The 26,273-nt window shown below is 42.6% G+C and overlaps 1 protein-coding gene across 2 annotated transcripts; it reads right to left on the bottom strand.

The window, feature by feature from the left end:
- Positions 1 to 1,416: 1,416 nt before the first annotated feature.
- Positions 1,417 to 19,674, bottom strand: CDC42EP5 (CDC42 effector protein 5). Of its 2 annotated transcripts, none has more exons than XM_020792793.3 (3): positions 19,552 to 19,674; positions 9,582 to 9,950; positions 1,417 to 3,988 (listed from the first exon to the last, which is right to left on the bottom strand). In XM_020792793.3, exon 3 carries the CDS (start codon positions 3,986 to 3,988, stop codon positions 3,287 to 3,289), a length of 702 nt encoding a protein of 233 aa, XP_020648452.3. In that variant the 5' UTR covers positions 9,582 to 9,950; positions 19,552 to 19,674; the 3' UTR covers positions 1,417 to 3,286. The 2 variants fall into 2 exon arrangements, with proteins under 2 accessions (XP_020648452.3, XP_020648453.3); XM_020792794.3 differs by having other exon boundaries at positions 19,524 to 19,640.
- Positions 19,675 to 26,273: the final 6,599 nt, after the last annotated feature.

A 26,273-nucleotide genomic window follows, 5' to 3' on the forward strand; every position in this document is an offset into this window, starting at 1 on the left:
ACAAGAGTGAAGGCCTATCGGCGTTGATAAATAGTTGCCAAATGGGTTCAAAGTATACATTAGGGGCAGGATTTTTAAACACTTCTTGGACTACAAATCCCATAATTCTCCATTCTGGGAGTTACACCTGACAGATACCTAAATGGGGCTCATCTAGGAGACAGGCTGCGGGAAGACTTTTGAGGCTTAGCTTTGGCCAAGCTTCTGGTCCTTGCCCCAGTGCTTGCTGGGAACTTTCTTTCTAAACAAGAAGCTGAGTCGAGTCAGGCCTAGCTCAGAGCCTTCCAGTAGAGGCTTTTCTCCTAGGTGACCCACATAAGGCAGATCTCCCAGAAAGGAGAATTATGGAATTTGTAGTCCAACAAATTGGAAAAACCCCACACCTAGCAGATAAACTTTGTCTCCCCTTCTCTCTACTACTTCTTCTGGTGCCACTGCACACTCGCTGAATGAAGGCCAATGTCCTAAAGCAATCTTCAGCTATGGATGGTGGTTGTGCCACTAGCTGGCCCACATCTGGTTGTAAATCATGACTATTTTCTGAAGCAGCACTGAAATTACAGGACAGGACAAATGCATCCTGCTATCCTTACTTTAATGAAAATGTCCTTAGCTACCAGTTTTAGGAGTGAGGGTGGGGAGAGAGATTTCGCTAAAAGATGTGCGGCTGGTGGATCCAATGATTCTACTCCACGTCCTTCCTTGACATCTCAACGAAATGCCTCTAACTTGACTTACATGCTAAGCTCCCTCTCCTTTGGAGGTAAGGAGGACGTCCATTCCCTTAAGCTCATCCTCCTCCCTAGCAAAATACGTTACACACCAAGTCTCTCTTAAAAGGTCCCAGCCCACTCTTAGCCCACTTCCACACCAGCCGATACCATACATAAAAACTAATGTTATGCAGCAAGTCTTCCCACTGCACAGGGAATATATTCAGCTAATATTCAGCAATTCTGAAAATGCAACCTTTCCCCTTCTTGCCTCAACCAAAGGCCCAGGCAGCACTTACTACCTTTTTCCAGAAAAAGGAGCTGGCTGGGCTCCCTGATGAACCTTGTTTCTGCACTGGCCGTGGGAGAGCACTTTTCCTGTAAGGCTGCCTGACTTACAAGTACACCTTTCCCATTTTGATTCATGTAGCTGGAGTAAATATACACAATACAAGTAAAAACAAACAAACAATGAGTCACTTGGCCAAGAACCTCATTCATAAGCAGATACCTAAGAAATTAAAAACATTCCCCCCCCCCCAACTTTTAAGTCATATTGCCAAAACGAGGGATCTGGGCTACAAAGTAGTTACAGACTACACTATTTCAGGAGCGTGGCAGATCAACCCATTTACACCTAAGGAACCGGTGGCAGCAACACCAAGAGGAGCAGTAAGAGAGGTGATGGGAGACACGCTGATGATTTGGTGAAGAGACAGATTAATTCCCAACTCCCTACCACTGACCTCCTGATAAAATAAATTTCTGCCAACTGTGTCCATGCAAATCGGCTTAGGGAGTGTCCAGGACGCCTGGGGAGGAGTGTCATTTCAAACAAAGTGCAGAGAAAATAACTCAGGGGCAAAAGGACAGATTGTTAAGTTGATGGATGGGGTTCTGGAATCACAAGGTTTGAGGCAGGGAAAAAATTCTGTCAGCCAGTAAATTCTCCTTCAGTTATCACCATATCTGATCTACTACATTGTATTCTCCTTTGAAGTGCCTTATTTAGAAGGCTGTCCAGTTCTTGTATGATGGAGATGCAGTCTGTTAATGCGACCCCGTTCTATCTCCATAGATTCAACACAAGCTCAAATTAAAAAGATCAAAAATGCATGTTTTCTTTACCTAAGATTCCCAGTTTTGTTCTTTAAAAATATAAATCGGTCCCACCCCACACAAATGTCAAATGGGTTGGGATTCCAATCAACTTGCCCACATATACCTTTGCCAATATATACTGTCACCTACAGATAATTGTTACAATCATATGGATCCAGCTAAATAGTGATTTAAATTCTGTTCAACAGTCAATTCACATTATGTCTCTAAACATTCGTCTTTTAAGATGGTAATCCTGACCATCTTCTCTTTCTTGCCTGGCTCCTTAAGGTGGTATGCCTGGATGTTCCTATCCTCCTTTTGGCCCCAAATATTTCCTTCCTATCTGAAAAATGTCAGTGTCTTCCTCCAGTTACAGAGGCCTTGCAGTCCTGCCATTGAGTATACAGATAACATTGATGCAACAACTGAAGAGAAACAGAAATGATCAATGAATTGATATGCGGACAGACAGAAGGGTAGCAACTGAGAAGAGACTATCAGCAGGTGAAAAAAAGATGGTTAGACATTGCTGAATATTACAATACAATTAAGATGGGTAGGAAAGCAAAATGAAGATTGGGGAGGTAAATAGATAAATTGACAGATAAATAAAAATATCTACATATTCATTCTTCTCTGTCCATCTTAAGTCCATTTTTCTCCATCCACATTTAACCAACACTTGGTATCCTGACGGAGAAATACCAGCCCATGTGTTCTTCCACTTCTTTATCAAAGAAGAAACAAAAAGAAAGACATCTGCGAGTTTAGAGATGAAAATATATCAACTGAATAAAGAACAAAGTGTAAGTGAAAAAGAAACAACAGAAGTGTGGAAGGTGAAATGGAAAGAGAGGAAGTTTTCCATAGCATCAGTGACATTTCACTTTACTGATTCCAGATGGATGAACGAGCTTGAAATCAAGATCCATTTTTCAATACATTGAAGGATTTGCACAATCCCAGGTCTTGAAAGGAATATAAGAAATTGAGCGGGGAGGGGAGATGCACTGTTGAGGGCAAACACTGCAATCCAGTTTTTCAAAGGTAGCATTCCATAATGCATCCTATGACTTGTCCTCTAGATAAACAATCCTCTCGTTGCCAGTCTAGGACAGACCACCGTTCTCTTGGGGAAAACCCCAGAGTCTGACACATTGCTTTTCCGCACATGGAAAGGAAGACAGCAACATTTACACTGGAGGTGCAATCTGCCTGCCTCTGCCTATTTTCCTCTTGGATTCAACTATGAGAGATTTTAAGGTAAAAGGCTGCTTGGTAGGGCACAGACAAGCAGTGGGGGGTCAACCTGCAGTTATTTGCAGGTCAGTTTTGGCCTATGGGTTGCCAGCGGCTGACTGCTCTTGGACAGACAGACATTCTGTAGAAGAGGACATGGAGGGACACTGGAGAAGGAAGAAGAGAAACCAAAGAATGGTTTGAGAAGAAACCAGCACCACTCTTCCCTCCTATAGCCCAATCTCTTCATCCTGTTCATCCTCGAAACTGTAGCCCTGCCCTTCGTCCTCCTCCTCATCGTCGTCGTCCTCCTCTTCTTCTCCTCCTCCTCCTCCTCCTCTTCCTGCTTCTTGGTGGACTTGCTCCACTGGGCTTGAGCTTTCAACTCTCAGCCTTTCCTCTTCTTCTCCTTGGAGACTGTCCCAGTCTTTGTCCATCACTCCCAGCACATCCTCCAAGATGGAAGGCCCCAAGTCCAACTGGAAAGAGAGAAGGGATTCAGCATGTTCCAAAGCGGGGCTCTCCAAGGAGAACTTCTGCTGTAGACTCCAGTCTTCTCCGTTAGGGGACTTCTGAGGCTGCCACTCTGCCATCTCTGGGTGCTGCAACACCACAAAGCTGCCATCAGGGGTCGACGTTGCTGGGCTCTGAGTGACACCATTGCCATTACCAGGGGAAGCCAGCAGTCCAAAGTGACCACTAACCTCTCCAGGATTAGAGAGTGTCCCAGGAGACATGGCCACTTCAGGGGGAAGCCCGTTGGCCTTGGCTCCTCCATGGCTGCTAAGGAAAGATGTGTCGCCAAAAGCATCTCCACCACGGCCGATGTGCATCGTGTGCCGGAAGTCACCCAAGGGGGCACTGATCATGGCCCGATCCAAACGGGGGCGCTTCTTGGAGTGGGAAACAGGAGACTGTTTGAGGATAGGCATCTGCAGAAGAAGAGAGAGAGAGAGAGAGCAAGAGTGAAACCAAGAAGCAGAAAGGCAGAGAACACTTCCATTCCGGTCATCGTGGTCTGCCAACTGGACAGCTCAACTGGGCTTTGAGTCACAACCCCTGCCACCGATTTGTCATTTAACCTCAGACAAGTTACTACAATGGCTTAATTCCTATCTTACACAGTGGAAACAAGGATATATTTTATACGGCCACTGTGAAAATGCTGTTTGGAAACTGGAAACAAGGGAAAACATGCACCAGGCACTTCATGAATTATTGTCTACTAAGATGGTCAACTCCATCATCTCGAACGGCACCTGTTAATTAATATATTAATGACAGGATGTTTGCATGACCACTGGTGGCTTTAACACACCTGCTATCATCCATATTCTTTACTTTTGACCTTATAGCTTACAGTTTCTTCCCTTCCAATCATACATGAGTGTAAGTGTGCTTTCAACTTAGGATAACACTTTATGGATCTCCGGAAATAAACTACAGTCTATAAACCCTTATGTAATAATGAATCTGTCAGCCTTTAATATTTTTGCTGCTATGCCCTCTGGAAATAATATCAAATTGATAGTTATTTTTGAAGCTGACTTTCATCTTGATCAAGCTGACTTATCCCACTGTTCCTCCAAAAAGTTCAGGATGGTCAGCAAGGAGTTATAGCATGTTATCTATATACCAACCCTAGGAGATGGTTATGTCATGTGCCTGACTTATAGTGACACCAATAGGGCTTTTCTTGGAAATGACATATTTAAGTAGTGGCTTTACCAGTTTCTCACTCCCAGTGAGCTTTCACAGCTGAGCAGGGCTTCAAACACAGACCTTCTGAGTCCTTGTGTGTCATTCTATCTACTACTACTCCACGGTGGGCATGTGGGAGATAAGATTACATTTCCTTTCCTTTCCTTTCTTCCTTCCTCTTCCCTTCCCTTCTCCTTCCTTCCTTCCTTCTTCCCTTCTCCTTCCTTCCTTCCTTCCTTCCTTCCTTCCTTCTCCTTTTCTTCCTTCTTCCCTTCTCCTTCCTTCCTTCTCCTTCCCTTCTCCTTCCTTCCTTCCTCTTCCCTTCTCCTTTCCTTCTCCTTCCTTCATTCCTCTTCCCTTCTCCTTCCTTCTCCTACCTTCCTTCCTTTTCCCTCCTCCTTCCTTCCTTCCCTCCTCCCTTCTCCTTTCCTTCTCCTTCCTTCATTCCTCTTCCCTTCTCCTTCCTTTCTGGGAACCATAGATTCCTTTCCTTCCCCTGCCCCTGCTTTACTTGAAGGAGAGCACTCCTTGGAAGGCAACGTGCAACGTATATTATTTTGTCTACTTCAACAGCCACCCGTGCTTGTGTCCAGACCCCATCCCTCCTCACTTGGCTGAGAGGGATCCTTTGCTAATAAAGAAAGAACAGTACCCTAATTGCACCACTGAGGGGGCCGAGACAGGGTTCTTTCTATCACTCCCTGTATATTGGTCGACTCTGGAGAACTCTCTCTCCTGCTCAAGGTGCGATGATCTAACAACCAGAGATGATTCATGTTTTAATGGGAGGAAAGGAGCAGCATCAGGGTAGGAGGGAGAGTCTGGGCAGGCACGGGGCAGGGGAGGGGAAAGGAGTCTACTTACTTGGAAGGCATCAGGCTGCCTTCCCAGATCAGAAAGTGCTGATGGAAGTGGAAAAAAGGGACCCAGGCAAGTCAGCACAGCACAGGTACTGAGAGGAGGAGCGCCCCAGCATGTCAGGCAGCAGGGAAAGAACCCAAGGACTCCCGACTCCCAGCACCTATTCCTTCTACGCCACCAGACAAATACTCCCTTTTCTCAGGAAAACCGGAAGCTGTGGCTATCAATCTTGGCAGTTAATCCTCCAGATGCCAAAGCTATCCTCGGGATCTGGAAATCGAGAACTCTCCTCGCTCTTCTCCTCCCAATTTACGGACTTTAAAAGATTAAAAGAATGCCGTCCTTCGCAGCCCAGTCCTTGTCAGGGAGGTTCCAGTGGAGAATCAAACTCCCAACCTCCGACTCCACCACCAAGTATACAGCAAATAAATACAGTATTCCAAAAGATCATAAAAAATTTTTTAAGGAATGTTAAAAGGCAGCCCTTAACTGTTCTTTTATTTTCAGAAGGAAATGGTTTTTGAGGTTTGCCTCTTTACTTCACCAGCACTGTTTCACCAGAATTCTGTCATTATACTCTCTAACTGGTGGGGCATTCTGGAACTAAGCCAGTCGGAATCTGCTGCCCTGTCTTCTTATACAAATTGTTGGGTTTGTTTTGTTTTTTGCTAAGTACTTCTGAAAACCATCAGATTTTTTGGGGGGGGGGCTGGAAAACACAGACCATCTAACACAAAAGCAGCATTCAAGTCAAAGACAGTTGTGATAGTGATTGGTGAATCAAATGGCAGAGCAAATTTGATTAGATCGAATGGCCTCATTCTCTAGAGGGGGGAACAGCTGTATTATCCCGATCACTACATTCATCCATTCGTTCTTTCCGCTTAATCACTTGCCTTTACAAATGTAGAAGACTGTGGCCACTATTATACCAGTAAAAATCAAAGAATGAATGCAAGGTTTTGTGGAATAAAAATCCACTTCTTCAGGCAGGCTCTGGTCACTTGTGATTAGTGCAGAAAAATTATGAATGAATGTCCCAGACAAAATTAATTGTTTGTTTTTAGTGGTCTAATAAAGGTGTGACATTCTTCTACATGTGTATTGTGTGATGACCATACAGCTTCCTTTAGATGTCATCAACCTTTGTCATACACTTCTAACTACCATGATGCAAATGTGATTTCCAAACTTTTCAATACTAAGCATCATTTTTTATTTTCAAACACTCTCATCCTTGAGTCCCCCCCCAAAATATTTTAAATCCATTTTCAAAGTTAAATTAAAAATAAAAATGTACTTTTTTGTTGTTTTAAACTAAATTAAGCAAATAGTTTTTCTTGTCACAAAAAGTTAATAAAAAGTGTAGTTTTTTCTTAAGACATGGCAGAAATAAAACAACTTTGAAAACAGAAGGTCATCTAAGATGATACAAATCTTTTTTATTATAAAAATCTTCATCTCATGACTGAACTTCAGCCTATCTTCATATCCCTCAGTTTAGGAATGAGTCATTTTAGACTGTAAATCTCTTGGGGCAGAGGCCTAAATTCACTGCTTGTGTTCTTCTTTAAGGTAGCAGTAGCTGTAAGGCTGATGCATCATATTACTGTTGTTATTCATTTATAGTAACTCTAATAGGATTTCAAGGTAAGTGAGATATTTAAGGAGTGATTTTACCAGTTCCTTGCCCCCAGTGAGTTCCTATGGCTGAGCAGGGATTCGAACCCAGGCCTCCCAAGTCCTAGTCGTCACTCCATCCACTACACCACACTGGGTATTCTGCTGCATCACGCGCTTTCTATGAAATGCCCTTTGCTAAACACACAAAAGGGCCCCATTCCAAACAAGCACTAGCCTTTTTAAAGTATCACATTTATAGGGCCCTGTAAAAAAGAAGATACGTAATTGATAAAACAGAGTCAAAGCATGACTAAAGGGATTAAAAACAACCCCACTGTCCTACTGGACTGTAGAAGACAGTGGAAATATAAGAAGTACAGATTGTACGGTATGTAGGAGAGATTAGAAAGGGGAGGACAATATGGTCAATATAACCTTGTTTAGATATGTGTTCACGTTCTTTTGATCTGGAGTACAGAAATACCGTATGTGGAAAAGAAATAACAGCAAAGTCTTGGGACAGGCGCCAGCCATGCTGACTATCAGATTCTGGAAGCTATAGTACAAAAAAAGGCAGCATTTCCTACACTCTGGGGTTGGGTAGATGTAGAAATCCAGAAGGGGATAGACGTCAATGCATTAAAATGAGAGAGGGCAATGCCTGGCTCTCTGGAGGTCAGCGGACTGAAAATCTTGTTATCCCTCATCCTTGACTGGGTCAACTGGCGCAGTCCAACAGGCACCTGGAAAGCTACAACTGGCCTTTCTTTTTTAAAAAAAAAAAAGCTGATGGGGAAACACTCTGACATTAGGGGTATAAAACGGAAATGACCCCAGAGCTCTGTACGGATAGCTGAATCACTAACAAAAGAAAAAGATTGAGGACTAGAAACCAGAAAGCTGCTTTGAGCTTTGGAAGAGAATACCACAAGACTCCCTGTTGACAGCAGGACAACATCTAAAGGAAGCGCACAAGAGACCATGTGTAGCCAAAGCACACTGAGTGTACAAGAACTTTGCAAGAGATGGGGAACAGCTGAGACTACTGGGGTCTGACATAGTGTTGGCAGGGGCCCAGGCAGGCTTAATGCTACAGCCTTTGGGGCAATATATCTATTCCCTTTCCCCTGCATGCTTCCCTTCTCTGCGGATGACAGATACGGTTACAAGTCCCAGAGGACAATGACGGAATTTCCTTCCCCAAAAAATTGGAATGAACTCCTTTGAAACGGCTGGGATGTAGCTGGTGTGAAAAGGAAACGCTAGGAGGCTCGAGAGGGGTGGGGTACACTGGCTCTGCCCACCAACAGGGTAGAAAAACAGGGTGCATAGCGGGGACCCAGACACCTGGAGTCTTGGGAAGGGAAGGGAAATCAAGGCAGAGTTGAAATATGAGCGCCATCACAAGCTGGAGTAAGGAAAGCCAGGCTTTCGAGGAGCGTAAGGGAAGAGGATCAGATCAAATGGGATTACAGCACTTGAAAACGGGGTGGGTATCTGAAAATGTTGGCTCTCTGGCAAGGAGAAAGTTGCTGGTGGATCACAGTGAGGAGGAAGTGGGTGGAGGAATTAGGACCTGGAGCTGATGCACTTACTAGCAGAGGAGGGGGAGACAAATCCACAGGTGACCAACTTTCTTGATGGGCTATGGAAAGTCTGCCATGAACTCCAGGCAACCGTCTGTCTCAAACTAGAGATCTGTTTGCTTTAGCCACAGCCCACGCCCTCCCTTGTTTTCGGCTGACTGCTGTTTGATTTACGTCCATCCTTCCTTCCCCCCTCCCCCAAACACACCCTTTCTCATTGCGCCAAATGTGGTTACTTTCCCACCTCCTCCTGTCATCAGGCAGGTGAGAATGAACCGTCCACCAGCGTCCACGGTGCCTGACCCCAGCTTTCTAGGAGAAGCCCATCAAAAAAAGCCATTTGGCTTCCACATATTCTGTTCAAGCCCATTCCTCACCAACACAATCCAGGCAAAAACATCTCTCTCTCTCTCTCTCTTCTCTTGCTGTTCCAAGCAAGTCCTGACACCCTACATCCTGAACTGCGATATCCCCATTCCTTTACTAGATCACCCAGGAATCTCAATTTCCAGTCTCCCCTCTTTAGATCCACTAAAACTCACTCATCCTTTTGCAGAGAACCCGAGAATGTGGGTTCCTGGAACACGCCTGTCATCACGGGCTCCCTCCTGACTTGACAACACAATCCAGAGGGATCTGTCATTTGCCAAAAGACATGACTTCCCCCCCCCCACAGCACCCAAACAGGAGCTGCCTCCTCCTCCTCCTCCTCCTCAGTGCCACAAAAAGATGCCACGGAATCGGCAAAGCTTACCTTTGCAAAGCACACGCTCGGAGCTGCCTTTTCCCCCACGGCTCTAGGTGACTCACAGGAACGTCCCGTCGCCTCGCTTCCTGCTTTTGTAGTCGTCCCGATCCGCTGCTGCTGCCAGGAGGCTGCGCCAAGTGAAGCAAAGCGGCAGAACTGTACAACCTTCCTGGTACTACTTTTGTGCAAGCTCTGTCCAGGAAGTAGGCTGTCGGTTCTCAGAAATCCTTCGAAATGGTCCTCTTTTCCTCTCCTTTCATCTGTCTGCCTCTCGCGCTCCCTTCCTCCAACTCCCTCTCCTTCATCCACCTCTGGGTCACACGCTTCCACTCCTCCCCTTCTTGGGTGGCAGCCTGGAATGTTATTTATTTATACCTGCATTGAAAAACGTAAATGTCAGACTCTAAAGCAAAACCCAAGAAACCGCTGGTCTGAAAGACAAACAAGAGAAAGACGACCAGCCCCAAATGTGACAGCGAGCCTGGGATTCAGAAGCCAAGACCAATATTATCCCAAGAAAAGGAGAAAGGAAATCTGAACAAACGCAAGTGAACACACACACACAACCTTCCATTGCCTTATAAAGTTCACTGCATTCCTTGACTTCCGGAGTAGGTTGATGTATTTGGAAACCAAGCTTATAGCACAGAATAGGAGATGGGAGGTGAAGAGTGGAGAGCAGGAAAGAGAAAATATTAAAGCCTGTAGCTTTAAAATAGGAGTGGCACAGTCTGAGGATGAGGGAAATTTGAAGCGAAGGGTGGTAGAGAGAGGCAGAGAAAGAGGCTGAAGGAAACCAGAGGGTAGAGGGGAAGAAAGAACGCCGAGGGAGAGTCAGGGAGGGGTGCATTAGGATCCTGTATAAATGATGGGAGGAATGGACAAGATTATCCACAGGCATCATCCTAGCAGAGGGGCAGAGCTACACAAGTACTTTTGCATGACTTGCATGCATAGTGCACAACACACAGCACAACACCAGTGTGTCCACCTCTGTATTTATTAAAATAACAAATTAAGTATTTTGAAGGGGCAAACCAAAGACTCATAATAATGGCCCTTATTTGGAGGAGCCAATAGGTTTATGCCCAGAAGGGCACGTACAAACTTGACAATGTTGTGGTAGGGAGAGAAAGGCTGATCAGGAAGCTTTATATAGATATTTCGGAGAGGAAAATAGTAGTCAGCCATAGGTAAAATGAATTATAGTCAAGATCACCAAGCATCAATGACCTTTTCAGGGTTTTCCAGGTAGGGAATACTCAGAAGTGGTGTATCATTCTCTTTTTCTGGGCCTGCCCTAGGACTGTGCATGGACCTTACCCAAGGCCACACAGGCTGGCTCTTCTCCCTGGAGACACAGTGGGGAATTGGAACTCCCAGTCTTCGGCTCTGCAGCCAGCTACCTAAACCACTAAGCTATTTTAATAAGCATCACCAATTATCCAGCCAGCTGCATAACACAAGCATCCATTTAAAAGTGAAAACACTCCAAGTTAATTCACCAAATAAAAATACAGAACATTAAATGCACACACAAGAAGCAATTAAAATGGCATCATTTGAGGTAGCATTCAAGAAACAATAAAAAATATCAGAAATTGCTGAAACCATAACATGTATGTATAAAGAATACAGTTCAGCCTCAATTAAATGTTGGCTAACACATCCAGGTCTTTAAAGGCTGCTTACAAATCGTGAGGGAAGGAGACACTGGTTGATTTGCATAATTAAAATTTGAGTTCACCTAGCACCTCATTTACATCTTCTTGGAGCATAACAATGTGCAAAAACTACGGTACATCTACACAGGAGAAGAAAATATGGACAAGAGAAATTGGGGGGAGGGATGTCTTGCTCTGTCATATCAGTTTCCAAACCTTTTCCTGCAAGCAGAAAATCAGGGAGAGAACAATACTGAAACTGTTACTTCAGATCTGCAAGCTCTATTCTTGCATGGACCTCTCTTCACTCGGAGCAAGAAGGATGTCACATATCAGGGAGGAATGATCAAATTTATTTACTTACAGACTTTCTAATCTGGCCTATATCTGTAGATCTCGGGGCAAGATACAATCAGTCAAATCACATTAAATCAATCCAGAGCAATTCAAGTAATTCAGAACAAATAAAAACACTTTACAACAATTTAACCATTGAAAACAATATACAGCATTATCAGATTCAAAACCAAGCCATGACCTCACTATTTGCCAAATACAGTACAGTAATTGAGCAAACTGTGAGCTTTTTTACTTCCCACTGAAATAATGGCAACGGCAACACCAATTTGGCCTCCAAGGCAAAAGCATTCCACAGCCTGGCAGCTACAACTGAGTCAGCAAGTCATTCTGCACATGCTCAGAAGCACTCTCCTCTTTGCTATGCCCCATACTCACAAGACTAGTCAGAACTGAAAACAAATTCTACACCTATAAACTGTGGCATCTACACCCTACATGTAAGTTAGCAGTTTTGTTTGCTGGAACCTATGGAGAATAGAGGTATACTTACCTCCGAGCATGTAAAAAATGTACTTTGTTCACTAGCGTTTATACAATGAGGACAAAAGGTTTTAAGACCAGAGGATGGTTCATTCCAGGACCTTTCCTTTCTCTCTAAGCTTATCAATCATAGCCTCAGATCAAACTAGACATACATAGGGGACACATGGAGCCCAAGAGTATCAAAGAATCAGGGTCATGATGGGGATAAACAGAAAACGAGGAGGAGGATCAGGAGAAAGATGGGTGACCGAAGGGAGATAAATGAGTTGGAAGGGAAGGGATTATTGCATGCAAGACTGATGAGCTTAACCACATACAACCCTGAAGTTTGGGAGATAGCTCTATACTGTACTGGATGCAAGGGTGAAAGAGGCCATTGTCAGTGCCAGCATAAATCTCAGAGCCCAGCACTTTTTATCACTATTTATGAGGGTCAGGTTCAAAGCTTAGGCTTAGCAGTGGACAAATATATGTATATGTATATATATATGGGCAGAGGTGGGCAACCCTTCTTCTCCTCTGTTTCTTGTCCACCATCACCAGCATCCTGACGTTTTCCTTAACCCTAATCAAAGGGTGCCTTACCCATGGGTAGAGAGAGGATTTATGTTTCTGCATGCTAAGTAGTGCAACCTGGATACATTTAAACAACAGAACATAGTGGTAAAATTCTGAGAACAGACTACCTACCACTTCTGGATGTAAATACAGTATAAGAGAGAATGAATGGCTTTTTTGAATGCTACTGAAAGAAATGCAAGCAGCAAAGCAGAACAGAAACACAGACAATTGGAATTGGTCTATCTTACGGGTACTACTCAGAGTGAGGAGGTTAAGCCAATGGGGTAGCGAAAGGTTAAAGGAGTGGAGGTTGACACTACCAAGTAATATGAATGCCCAATAAAAGGCTATACAATAAGATGCTTTGGTCATCTAAACTGGATCTCAGGTTGAATGGCTCATTGTTCTGTCTTTCAGTTTGTTTTCTAAACAAGACTGTGGGAGCTGCAAAAATCTAGTCTAAAATATTGTCTAAAATATTGAGCCAGAATAAATAAAAAGTATTGGTATAAAACAACAAAAAAGGAAGGTATAGGCATACCAAATATAAAAAATTATTATTTGGCTAATCAGTTGAGGTTCATTGGGGAAATTATATATAACCCAGAAAGGTTAATTTGGTGGAAAATGGAATCATCAGAATTACAGGTGGATATTGAAAATCATCTATTTGGTATGATTAAGAAATATAAAATAAGTGAAATTAATAACCCGTTTTTAAAGATGATGTTAAACGTCTGGTACAAGTATAGAGAGAAGTTATGTCCGTTTAACTCTCCATTAGGATTAGTGACTGAAATAGAGAATTTTCCTGCCAATATGAAAGTTTATGCAGAATTATTTAAAGAAAAAAAGTGATTAGATTAAAAGATTGGTTGTATAAAATGAGATCAAAAAATCAAACGAAACAAATCCATCAAAATAAGAATATATCATGGTTGAATTATATGCAATTAGAAAGTTGGACTAATGAATGGGTAAAGCAGTATAATAAAGGTAGAGAATATATAAAATATGAACAATTTCTATTATCATTTGAAGATATTCAGATGACCGATTCAATAAAGGGTGCAGTGAGTAAAATTTATAGATTCTTGCTTGATCTAGAAGAAGAGATTGAGAAAGAAGGATTGAAGTTAGTGTGGGAACACGACTTAAGAAAAAGAATAAATGATGAAGAATGGAGGAAGATGTGGAAAATGAGGGTTTTACGATTTATGTTGGGGAGAATTAAGAGAATTTTTTCAAATTAGGTTTAAGATGGTATTTGACACTGACAAAATTGAATAAAATTAACGCTAGTTATCTGAATGTCTGTTGGAAATGTGAAAAGGAAATTGGTACATACTTTCATATGTGGTGGGAATGTGAAAAAGTACAAAGATTTTGGAAACAAATCTTTAAAGAACTAAATGACATATGTGAAAAAGATACAGAATTTAATCCTGAGATAGCTCTGTTATCAGTATTTGAGAAAGTGGAATATCATAAGATGAGCAGAGAAATTATTACCAATTTATTAACAGCAGCCAGATTAATAATAGCTAGGAACTAGAAATCAAACATTGCTATAAATGCTAACTTATAACTTAAAGGTTAAGAAAGGAGAGATAAAAAAGAATAATTTCTATGATATATAGAGCAGATTTCTTGAATATGTGCTAACATGAGGAAAAGGGAAAGCTTCAAATCAAGAATCAATGCAGATCTGGAGAAGAGGACAATAAAGGAAGAAGAATGAAGAAGATAAGAGGAAGGAGAGGATTACTGCAAGAGGTCCCGACTATGGTGGTGGAGAACACAGTTGATTTGTATTTTGGTTTATGTATTTTATGTTTATGTTGTAGTTTAAGAAAAAAAAATTAAAAAGAAATAGTAGTAGTAGTAGTAGTAGTAGTACTATTATTACTATTACTATTACTATTACTATTATTGCACTCTATACCAGAGCGCATTCCAATAGTTAAAAAGAGTTAAAAAACAACCATAACATAATTATAATAATAAAAACATACAGTAAGCAATTATCATTCAATAAAGTGCTTCCCACCCACCTACAAGTTAAATAGAATAATTTATGTTGTCTGGGTGCCTTTAAAAATGAAGTCCCAACTACAGCTATCACCTAAGAATAATGAAATCCTTCTCAAACAATCCTGGGATTGAGTACAGGACCGAGAAGGCATGAATTCCAGCTCTAATTGAATAAAGTCAATGCCATTTTCCACCCATGGACTTTTCGGCAATCAGGGTCTTAGCTGTTCAATTTGCTGTTATCTGAAATGTTTACTTACTATTCCCCCACACTCATCCATTGATGTGTCAGTTAAATGATGCACTGCAATGTGATTCATTGATTGGTTTCCATCTGCTGGTGATGGGCTAGAGGGAGAGACCTCAGTCAGAAAAGTCTCCACTGAGAGTTCCAAGACTTGGTCATAAGTCTAGGGTGGTGTAGTGGTGGCTGCTGGCCTAGAATTTAGGAGAGCTGGGTTCAAATTCCGACTCAGCTATGGAAATTGATTGGGGATACTGGCGATGTTAAAACTACTGCTCGAGCATCTCCTCTACCTTGAAAATCCTAAAAGAGTCACTGTAAGTTAGAAGCAAGTTGATAGTGCACCCTAATTGATTTGAGCTAAAACACACAACCTCTTAGCACAGGCCACGCTGGGCTACGATGATGAGGTTCAGAGGCTTAAACACTGGAAAGGGACAAAGTACCCTTTGTGTAGCAGGTTCCAAGTGTTGGAGATGGTAAGGGTGGGGGCAAAGCTACAATCCCTTTGACCCTCCGGAAGAACAATGAGGTCTAGTCCATCGATCCTCGGGGATATGTTATCAAAAAATCTTAGACGGACATTATGTTATGTAAAGAAGCACATGAGCTCTGTATATAGATATCATCAAGAATATGCAAAACACAGATTCAGCTTGGTTGTCTGTTCATTGTACAACATGACAGGAGTAGAGGTGCCATTCCTGATTCACACAAGCTACAATAAGGGACAGTGCAAGTTTTATCTGATGGTGCAAGGACAAGACTTGGAAAAGGTACTTTTAAAGTCTATAGTTCCTACAATCCCTCATTCATGCTAGCTTGAAGATTCTAAGAGTTGTAATTCAAAGAACTAGCTTTTTTTTTTCAAGCTTTGCTGGGGCAAGAGAAGTTTTATTCTGGCTGTAATGTCACGTAAGGAATGGGGAATCTAGGAATCAGGAAGAACCCAAAGCATCATCCCACAAGCTACTGTAGGCATGCAGAAAAGCGACAATTAGAGTATAGCTCCGAGGCTTCCACCTACACACACAATTCTTGCACTTCCACGAGATCACATATAATCTGCCTCACAAGTGAATGCTTTCATACAGCAAATGTGTCCAGTGATGGTAATGTCAAGCACAGGTTCTAGTAAACAAACCATAAAGTCCATCTTGTCCAGACATGGTAAGAAACTCATGAGCGAGATAGGAAAGGTCTTGTTGGATCCTACAATGAGAAGCAACACGTACTAGGCAATGGTGAAGCAGAAGGGGTTAAACAAGGATGTGCAATTCTTAGTCTTTTTTTAACAGAGCTGTTGAAGCAAGAGGGCCTAATAAGTAAATGAGGTGATAACGAGACTTTCAAGTTTGAATGTTTGCTGTGATTGATAAGCATCAATGAAGTCACAGAATGGGAAGAATCATCAAGCACATGCTGGACACCTCTCTTTTGTTCTCTGGTGGGAAACCCACTTCTTTCTACTAGTTAAAATGTAACACTTATTTGCAAAATTGTTTGCATTTCAAGTTAAAAGCTCCCAGGACACATGATTTCATCAGGCTGAGAGATTCCTTTTGTTGAAGTTCACCGTACGGGAAAAGCAAAATACGTACGGTACATACAGTCAGAAGTAAACACCAGTTCCAGTGGAGTTCAGTCTTGTTTACACATGTATAAGACTGCACTCATGGTGATCTCATGAAAACAGATATTATGCTATGTAGTGCTGTTCTGTTGTGTGTGTGTGTACATAAATGGCCATGCACAAAGCATCATGATGAGCTCTTGCATTTCAACATTAAAAAACACACTTGGGAGTGGGCCATAGAGAGGTATGGTGGGTCAGGTGTAGTGAAAAGCATGATCAACTATATTGTATGTTCCTAGATCCATCTTATTTGTTTGTGGAACTCTTTTAAGTGGCATGTTTACTGATGGAGTTACATAATTAGGAAATAACCTGGCCTTGGTTTTAACTCCCTCTTTAGCCAAAGATTTGTTAGCCTCTTTGAAATTTATCTTTAGACTTCAGTTTCCCCACCCTTAATGAGGGAGCTGATCACATCATAGGAAGACAGGATTCTCTAGAAAAGACAATAATGCTGGGAAAGGCTGAAGGAAGCAGGAAAAAGGAAGACCAAAATACTGTACAAGATGGGTTGGCTCCCTAAAGGAAGCTGCAGGCTTGAGTTTGCAAAAGCTGAGCAGGGCTGTTGAGGACCGGATATGCTGGTGATTCATGGGGTTGCTATAAGTAAACACCAGGTGACTTGAGAGCAGGTAACAAAAACAACATGATGGAGTAACAGGGGTCTTTTTCCTTACTCAGGTGTTAACTCTCCTGAAAAGAAAATGTATGTTCTTGACTTGTCCTAATGAGATGTCAGCATGGGAATGATGTGACTTATTTTATATTATAGTGCCCAGAATCTCCAGCCAGCATACTCAGTGCTTATACTGGCCTGAAGATTCTGGATTTTTAAAGTCAAAAAGGTGACTTTCAAAGATCAAAGATCACATAACTCGATATAATAATAATGTCCTGTGAAGTCCATTTTTACTTATGGCTACCCTTTTTAGGCTTTTCCAAGTAGAAAATACACAAAAGTGGTTTGTCATTCCCTTCTTCCGGGGCTGCCCTGGGCCAGGGTTATTAGTTAAATGGATAAATAGAACTTCTCCATTCAGAGGCACTCTATCTCTGAACACTAGGTTCTGGGAACAAACAGCAAGTGGCTGTTTCCTTGGTGAGCAGATTATGAGCTTCTGCAGGTATGTGTCGAAAACAGGCTGGTGGAGTATGAAAGTTCGATCAGATCCAACAGAATTCTCATAAACAGAAACGTCACAAGAGAAGGAATTCCGATTTCTCTGGGAAGGAAGCAGAGCAAAACGTCTAAGGAATAAAAGTATGCCTAGAATAAAAGTCAGCTAAAGAATGAGACAATCATTTTTAAATCCAGCAGAATTAATAACAACAGCCGCACCAACAAGGCAAAAAAAAAAAAAATCAATGAACTAGACTAGCAGGGACAAAAAAAGAGCACATGATACAGTTCAATCAGCAGACCTGCAACCAATGACAGAATTCTGATTTATATAACAAGTTGAGGATCCATGGCACCCTGCCCCCGCCAATTGCCCTGGAAATCTGGAACACGCTTCCAACACGCCTCATGCCACGTGATGCTCTAGGAACAGCACAGGCCTATCCCAAACAGGGTAGGTTTTGCCCCGGGAAGTGGACTGGCCTTGCCAAATGCAGATCAATGACACTGCAGGCGCACTGAAAAAAACGTTACAAGAGAATCTACCCCTTTGCATGCAATCGCAACACCAGGTCGTTAACATGCAACTGCAAACTTGGCCTACTTTCCCCACGAACAAAGCTTAATGTCTCCCTCGTTCATGAAGAAAGCCTTGCTCCTCTGCTAATCGCTGCTCATGACACAACAGTCTTGCATACAACAATCAGCACATGAATCGTGGTGGCCCATGTTGCGCCGCCATTTGAAAAAGCAGTGTGGCCCTTCCTGATACACAAAACCCCTTGCAAGAGTGTACAGTGTTGCTGTGCGCCACAATTCAAACTTTTGTCACATCTAGGGCTACTCTCAAGCCTTTTCCCTTAAAGCTGAAAATCCCACCTAGACCCTATGTAGCCCTAGAACAGCAGCTCCTTCTACTCAGGTTTTTTAAATGGGACACCCTTACTGCAGGAGTATAGTTGGTTCTATGGGGCCTGTGGGGTGCATTTGGCCACCCCAGCGCACATGCATGCACAGCATGTGAGCAAAATACAGCCCAGTCTGGCCAGTGTTTGGAAAAAATCTGTTTTTGAACTAAAACTCCCAACAGGGATGCTAGAAGCTGAACCTCCAAAAAAAAAAAAAAGGTAATTTCCCAAGCTGTAAACTAACATTTGTTTCTTCTTCTTCAAGTGGATGTCACCTCCCATTTCATTTTGCAGAATGAGGTCCTCTCCCCTTGGCTTCCAATTACCCATTTTGCTTGCTCATAGTTGGTCATCCTTAGGAAACAGACACTTCTAATCCACACTTCCTTTTCCAACCCAAGCAGGAGACCGGGAATTCCAGATGGCTCCCACCCCTTCTTCCTGTGATCTTTTAAGAACTTCAAGGTCCCAGTTCACACAACTACAGAAGACTCGATTCCCCGGCTTCCCTCACCACTACACGACACTCCCTTCTCAAAAGAACCCAGGTGTCCCGGTGACCAATCCTGGAAACAAGAGTTAGATCTTCTAAGAGGGACCCACTAGTAGTCCATAGTACCCTAGTGTAACCCAATTCAACAGACCCCAGGCTGTTCTTCTCGCAGACACGAGGAACCCCCGGTGTCCACACACCAGTTCAACACCGCCACTCGTCTCCCGGAAAAACCAGTAATTCTACCTTCCAAAAATCTTTTTTCAGCCATTAAAACCCTCGCCCGCTTCTAAACCACTCGGCAATACTACCGTCCTGGACAACACAGAACGCTTCTCTCTTGGATCCCACCCCAGCCGTCTCGCCCATGGCTCAAAAGACCCAATAATGCTGACATCCCCCAATTATTCCCTCCCTGAAAACAAGCCCATCCATGCCAACCCACCGCAATTCTGCCATCGGGGCGCCCATACCGCTTTTCCATCGCAGGGGTTGCGTAGCCAGGCGCGCCTCCGGCTCCCACTAACTTCACTCCCCTAACCAACTCCGCTCCCTTGTCTAGCAAACCAGTGGTTAAAAGGGTGGGGTGTGTCCGAGGCCCCGCCCATCTTTAATACTCCCCCCCCGCTCTGCCCCACCCCTCCGGTCGTTTTCTTAAAGAGACAGCAAGCCCAAATGTGGCGGAAAGAGTTACAAAGACATAACTCTTTTTTTAAGAAACATGGTTGTTGGGAGGGGAAAAACGACTTCACCTCGCGTGTGTATATAGACGGCGAGGATGTAAAGAAGGAAATGTGGGGAAAGGGAGGTATAAAAGCAACTGGATGCTGGAAATGGGAGTAGTTTCTCCGCCCCCCCCCCCCCGCCCCCAATGGCTAACCCAGCCCTAGGATGGAATTTCCTGAAAGTTTCTTTCCCAGAGAAAGTAATCAGTTCCAGATGGCAAGGGAGGCGGGAAGGGCTGGTGAAACAGATAGAGTGTGTGTGTGGGGGAACCTACGGAAGAGGCGTGTGGGGGGGGGATATAGGTTAAGAGAAGTGATCAGGGAAGGAAATAAAGAAAATGGGCCAGAGGCTGGTTGACTAAAACTGAAGAAATACAGCCGAAAGAACCAAGGAAAGAAGGCAAGATTTACTGCACAGGAGCCCACCATGCCATGCATGTTAGAGCTTTGGAGTTCAACTTTTTGGACTACAACTCCCAGTAACCCCTGACGTGCTGGCGGGGGGGGTTGGATTCTGGAAGTTATAGCCCAATAAAATAACACTTCCAGGCTCTGATGCCTTCTGCAGGCACGTACAGTACTTCACAGCGCGGCACAGGGGTTTTGCCGACAAGTGCCGCCCAACCCGTTTTGCAGCCTGAGGCGGAGCAGCCTGAGGCGCGTTTCCCCTCGCCCAAGTCCTGGCCGAGGTGTTCTGGCATGCGGGGTGGAAGTACAGCTTACCTCTCCCCATCCCTGGCATTAAAAGAAAAATACAATTATTAATGCCAAAGATTTGCGGCCCATAAATGAAACTTGGAACATGGCTGGCCTGAGGTGCCACGTCTCTTGGCTCAATGGCACGACCAGTCCTGCCAAGAAACGGCTATAATAGCCAACGGCTTCTTCCCCGTTCGGGAATATGCAGCGTTCCCCATGCATGTCATATTGTATTACATAATTACTACGTTACCATGTTATATCGCGCCTTTTAAAGCTATGAGGGGAGTTTAGAAGAAAACGCTCACGTCCAAGCCATGTGTTATAAATTAATTTCCACACAGATGTGGCACAGTTACTCTCACAAATGTATGGCGCAACAGCCTGCAGGAGGGAAGAAATGTGGCCAAGGGAGAAAAAAGGAAATTATGGGATATGGAAGGGAAAATGGAGGAAAAAGTGTGAAGTGGCAGGTAGAAAATGAAATGAGGAAGAACAGGGCAGGGAGGGAAAGAAGGCTAAGTAAATAAAAAAAATCCATGATTGTTTATTTATTTATCTTATCTTATTAATTACATTTCTGTAATAATAATCGCAGAACTGCAGAGCTGGACCCTATGGATCATCAAGTCAAACCCTTGTCAAGGAGGCACAGGGAAGAATCGAACTCTCAACTGCAGCCAGAGCCCTAAACCACTGAGATATCCAGCAATTATGTTGCCCATCTAGTAACCAGTGTGGCTAATAGCAGCAGCAACAACAGCAAAAACAGAACTACCCACCCTCAACCCACAAAGACATAAATAAGGAGATCCAAACAATAATAACAACAACTACCCAAAAACAAAATAAGGCAACTGTGAATCAAAATCAACATCCAATGCATGGATCCACAAGGATGTCAAGAGGGAAAGAAGCTTCTAAAACCCTCTTCAAACTACAGATTTTATGCTTTTCCTTAAGGCCAGAAGGGAAGGGGTTGTATATCATATTAAAAGATAAATGAGTTTATAATTTTAGGAGTCTGAAACTATAACATGGACTGTAGCTTTCTCATATGGTTACCACCCGTCACCCTACACTGAGTGACATTCTCTCTTTTCATATGGAAAATATAACTGCTATAGCTATCTACTGTTGACAGAGCTGTCTTCCATGAAGAAGGCCGTTTCAAGATGCCCAGCAACCTAACGGAGAGCTGCAAATTGATTGCTCTCTACCAAGCTTTGGATGTAAATCACTCTGCACCCATCATGTTCTTTTGGCACTGGAGACACAAATTCAAGCAAGCAGCACTCTCTCCCTTCCTCAAACATAACAAATTAAACAGCAATCATAACAACTTGCTGCTGCTCCACAACAAGCAAGATCTGTTGTCTCACTTTGATTCGCGGGAGGGCTGGAGAGGTCAATGAATTTGTTTAATGCTGCTCTGCCTAAAGCCGAAGATCAAAAGTGCATGTCTTGTTACTAAAGTCCATCATGCAACTATTCATTTTCTGTAAGTCAGTCCTTTCTTTGGTCTTGAAAATGTAAATGTGTCATTAGATAACCTCAAGTTCAAGTATTAGACTGGATGTGTATGTTCCGGACAGACCAAATGCGGTAGTAGCTCTCTAGACAACAAGGCTTTTGTGCCTCTGTTTAAGGCAGTGGTTCCAATGCTTGGGTCTCCAGATGTTCTTGGACTACAGCTCCCCAAAATCCTGGCTAGCACAGCTAGTGGTGAAGGCTTCTGGAAATTATAGTCCAAGAACATCTAGAGACCCAAGGTTGGGATCCACTGCTTTAAGCTGTGTCATGCAATCTGAGAATAAACCCCTAGCTCAGAGGCAGATAATAATAATAATAATAATAATAATAATAATAATAATAATAATAATAATAATAATAATAATAATAATAATAATAATAATAATAATAATAATAATAATAATAATTTATTGCCATTGTAAGTATATACACAGTATACCCATACAACGAAATTCACAGACACCCAGAGACCAGACACATGCACACACATAAAATTCCCCAAACACTCCCCACCCACTAAAAGTCCCCACTAAAAATACAAACATCTACACCGCAGGCTCCATACAAAGCAGATGGTGCTTTGTATGGAGAAAGCACAGTATTAAGTTCCAGCGGAGAAACTTTGGTTCCTCTAAATGATTTGGACTACAGTTCTCATCATCCCTTGTCATTGGCCATGCTGGCCAAAGCTTCTAGGAATTAAAGTCCAACACATCTGGAGGGCCAAATGCTTCTCCCATCCCTCATTTAAAAGGATTTTAGATTTGAAGGGCTAGCAGAGCCACTACCAGTTGGAGAAGGCAAGCCTGATCTTACTCAGCAGGTTGGTAATTCCTGTGCCCAGGTGCACTCTGTTAGCATGTTACTTTCTGGTTTTACCACTCCAAAAAAGAAGTCCACACCATCTGAAATGAGTGTCACAAGATCTTGCGCTGTGAGAGATAATGATCTACTTAATATTTATAAGTGCTTCTCCTTCTGCCACCACCTCACATGCAGAAAGCATTTCACATGCATTATTAACCTCACCACAATCCTTTGTGGTCACCGGATCTTAATACCCCTGTAGCACAGATGGAAGTACATGAGCAAAATCATGACTACTTTAATGCTGACAATGAAGATACTGAAATAGTTAGAGGTTTTGCATACTTTGGTTGAATCATCAATCCAAAGGGATACTTCAGCCAAGAAATCAGAAGACTGAGACTTGAAAGGGCAGCAATAAAGGGACTAGAAAAGATCATGAAGTGTAAGGATGTGTCACTGGAGATGAAGACCAAGATCATCCACACTCTTGTATTTCTGATTACCATGTATGGGTGTGAAAGCTGGCAGGAAAATAATGGATTCATAGGAGAGCTTTCATGATACCTCCGGACTGCCAGAAAGACAAACAAGTGGGTCCTACATCAAATCTAGCCTGAGCTATCTCTGGAGGCAAATACATGTTGAAACTGAGGCCGTCGTCTTTTGGGCACATGATGAGAAGATAGGATTCTCTGGAACAGACAATAATGCTGGGAAAGGTGGAAGGCAGCAGGAAAAGAGGAAGACCAAATCCAAGATGGATCGACTTCCTAAAGGAAGCCACGGGCTTGAGATTTCAAGAAATACGTTTGCAAGAAATGTTTTTGAGGACAGGACCTATCGGAGATCATTCATTCACGAGGTTGCCGTAAGTGGAGGGCGCCTTGACAACACATAACAACAACAGGTGTTTGCTGAGGAACAGTAGTTTGCTGTAAGGCCTTCATGGTACCTAAGTTAACTTTCCATTAGGGCAGTGGTCTCCAACCTTGGGCCTCCAGATGTTCTTGGACTACAACTCCCAGAAGCCTTCACCACCACCTCTGCTGTCCAGGATTTCTGGGAACTGAAGTCCAAGAACATCTGGAGGCCCAAGGTTGGGGACCACTGCGTTAGGGAACCCTGAGTTGTGATCTTCATATTGTGGATGTCCATGTGGTTGGAAGAGATGGACATCCCAGGGCAGAGTAGTTGCAGATTATTCAGAAGCAAGCACAGCACAAGTCACTCATTATAAGAGAAGGAAAATCATTGTCCAATGAAGGTTTTTTAAACGCAGGATCATTGTGTCAAGGAGAGGGAAAATTAATCCTTTCTTATGTCATTCCAAGCCGTAGTCACCCCTTTCCCCCCCCCATTTCCTATTTGTCCAGGGAGGAAAACACATGAACCCAAATATAAGCTTAGATCATTTTGTCCCTCGTTACATCAAATTAAAATGTCCCAAACACAATTAGTCTTTCCTCCCAAAGAAAGTTATCTATTTTGGGAGTGGTACTGTTTAAAACCTTAAAACCGGTCTTGAACATGAACTCAAAATTACCTGCCATCTTCACTCCAAACAGCATTTTTTAAAAGAGTTTATAAGTTTGCTCTAACCAAAGAATCTTGATGACAGGCCTGTTTATTTATTTCTGTTTATATCACACCTTTCCTTCAATGAGCTCAAGGCAACGTTCATGGCTCTCTCTCCTCATGCAATCGGTGAGTGAACTGCTTTGTAAATTTCACCGATGTCAAAGGGCCTACTCTAGTTGCAACTTACTACTGGATTTCAGCCACAGTATCCTCATAACACCCTGTGAGGTAACTAGGAATAAGATGAATCAATTACTGTGAGAGCATCTGGGGAATTGTATGGCTTAGTGGTGACATGAATCTGGTTCTCTTAACTGCCGATCCAATGCTGACAACAAGACTTTAAGATAAAGAGATTGATTGATTGATTGATTATTTACATTTAATTTAATTTATATGCCGCCCTCACTACCCAAAGGTCTCTGGGCGGCTTACAACAATTTAAATACAGTAAAAAAAGATAAAACAATTAAAATACACTAAGTGGGCTCTAATCCATGAAGCTGGTCCTTAAAGCACCACGGGAAGTTTGAAGTTTTCTGTAACAGAGAAAAACAGTACCTTTTTGGAAGTAGCTTTCCTTACAAATGCATTTCACTGCTATAGTGGGCCATTAAGATCAAACATACACTGTAAAAATGCTTCCAATTGGCCCAAATGGGGCTTTGCTTCTTTCTTTGCCAGACTTTGCCAAGAAAATTGTCAGATTCTTCCACACATTATTAATCCATTATTCTGCAAGCTTCAGTTGGAAGATCTGATTATACAACACATAGGGCATTCTTTAATTAACTTGAGATCTAGAACCTGATTAATGCGATTGTTCAGCAATTAAATCAACCCACCCTTGTTAAAGCAATCAATGTAAATTAAGCAAAAAGTTGTGCAAACCCCTCTAGGCTTATAGGTGAATTTCTTGCCTCCCCTGTTGTCTACAGTTCTATACTGTAAGCTCCTTGGGCTATACTCTCTTTTTTTCATAGTTGTCATTTACAATGCAGAACACTGATGAATCTGAAGAAAAGGAAAATCAAATGTGATATGTCAGCTGAGTCCATAAGCCTATGAAAACATGAAAATGATATATAACCTGAGCTTCTGGGATCAATTGAAGTAGCCATTGATCATGACTCTACATAAAGGTATATACCTGTAGTTCAGTGGAGGTCTGGCATCCATCCTTTTCCCCTTCACTGCCTAAATTATTTTTCATAGCAAGCTGAAAAACACCATACGGGAGTTAGAAAAAGCAATGTTTTCAACATATTCAATGATTTCATTCAAAAGAAGGCAGTTTCATGTAGTTATAACAGGGAAGTTGTATCTTGGTATCTTGATGATAGACAAACTACCTGTTTTAAATCAACAAGTAGATTATGAAACAATTCAGCTGAATACCGGAAGCAAGTACTGGCATAAGAATGGCACTTTAGCTCCATCTTTTTGTTTGCCATTAGCTGCTAGAAAGCCTTAGCAATGTTTGAGCTTGTTGTTTCAAATGACTGATGAATTTCGCTCTTATTCCTTTTCAGTTCCCAAGAGGTAATAACCCCTCCTAGCACTGCAGTCATTCAGCTACCCTTTCTTTTCTCACCCAGGAACTTTCAAAATAGCTGATAATCTCAACAATGTATAGTCTGGGTGTGTAGTGAGAACAGCTTTATATCTGAGATTCCAGAGCTTTTAGTACTACAGCACCCAGAATCCTTAACCAGCATAGCTGGACTACAACTCCCACGACCACCACACATTGGGGACATTCTGGAATTTATGATCCGAAAAAAGTAATTCTTCCAAACTATACTTGGGTGCTTTTTAACCAGCTTGTGATTGAAAACAGCATTCAAAAG

This window comes from Pogona vitticeps, chromosome 6 (assembly GCF_051106095.1).
Source record: "Pogona vitticeps strain Pit_001003342236 chromosome 6, PviZW2.1, whole genome shotgun sequence".
NCBI lineage: Eukaryota > Metazoa > Chordata > Lepidosauria > Squamata > Agamidae > Pogona > Pogona vitticeps.

Excerpts from the sequence above, each read along its gene's own strand:
- CDC42EP5 (XM_020792793.3), bottom strand. The coding sequence starts at position 3,988 with ATGCCTATCCTCAAACAGTCTCCTGTTTCCCACTCCAAGAAGCGCCCC.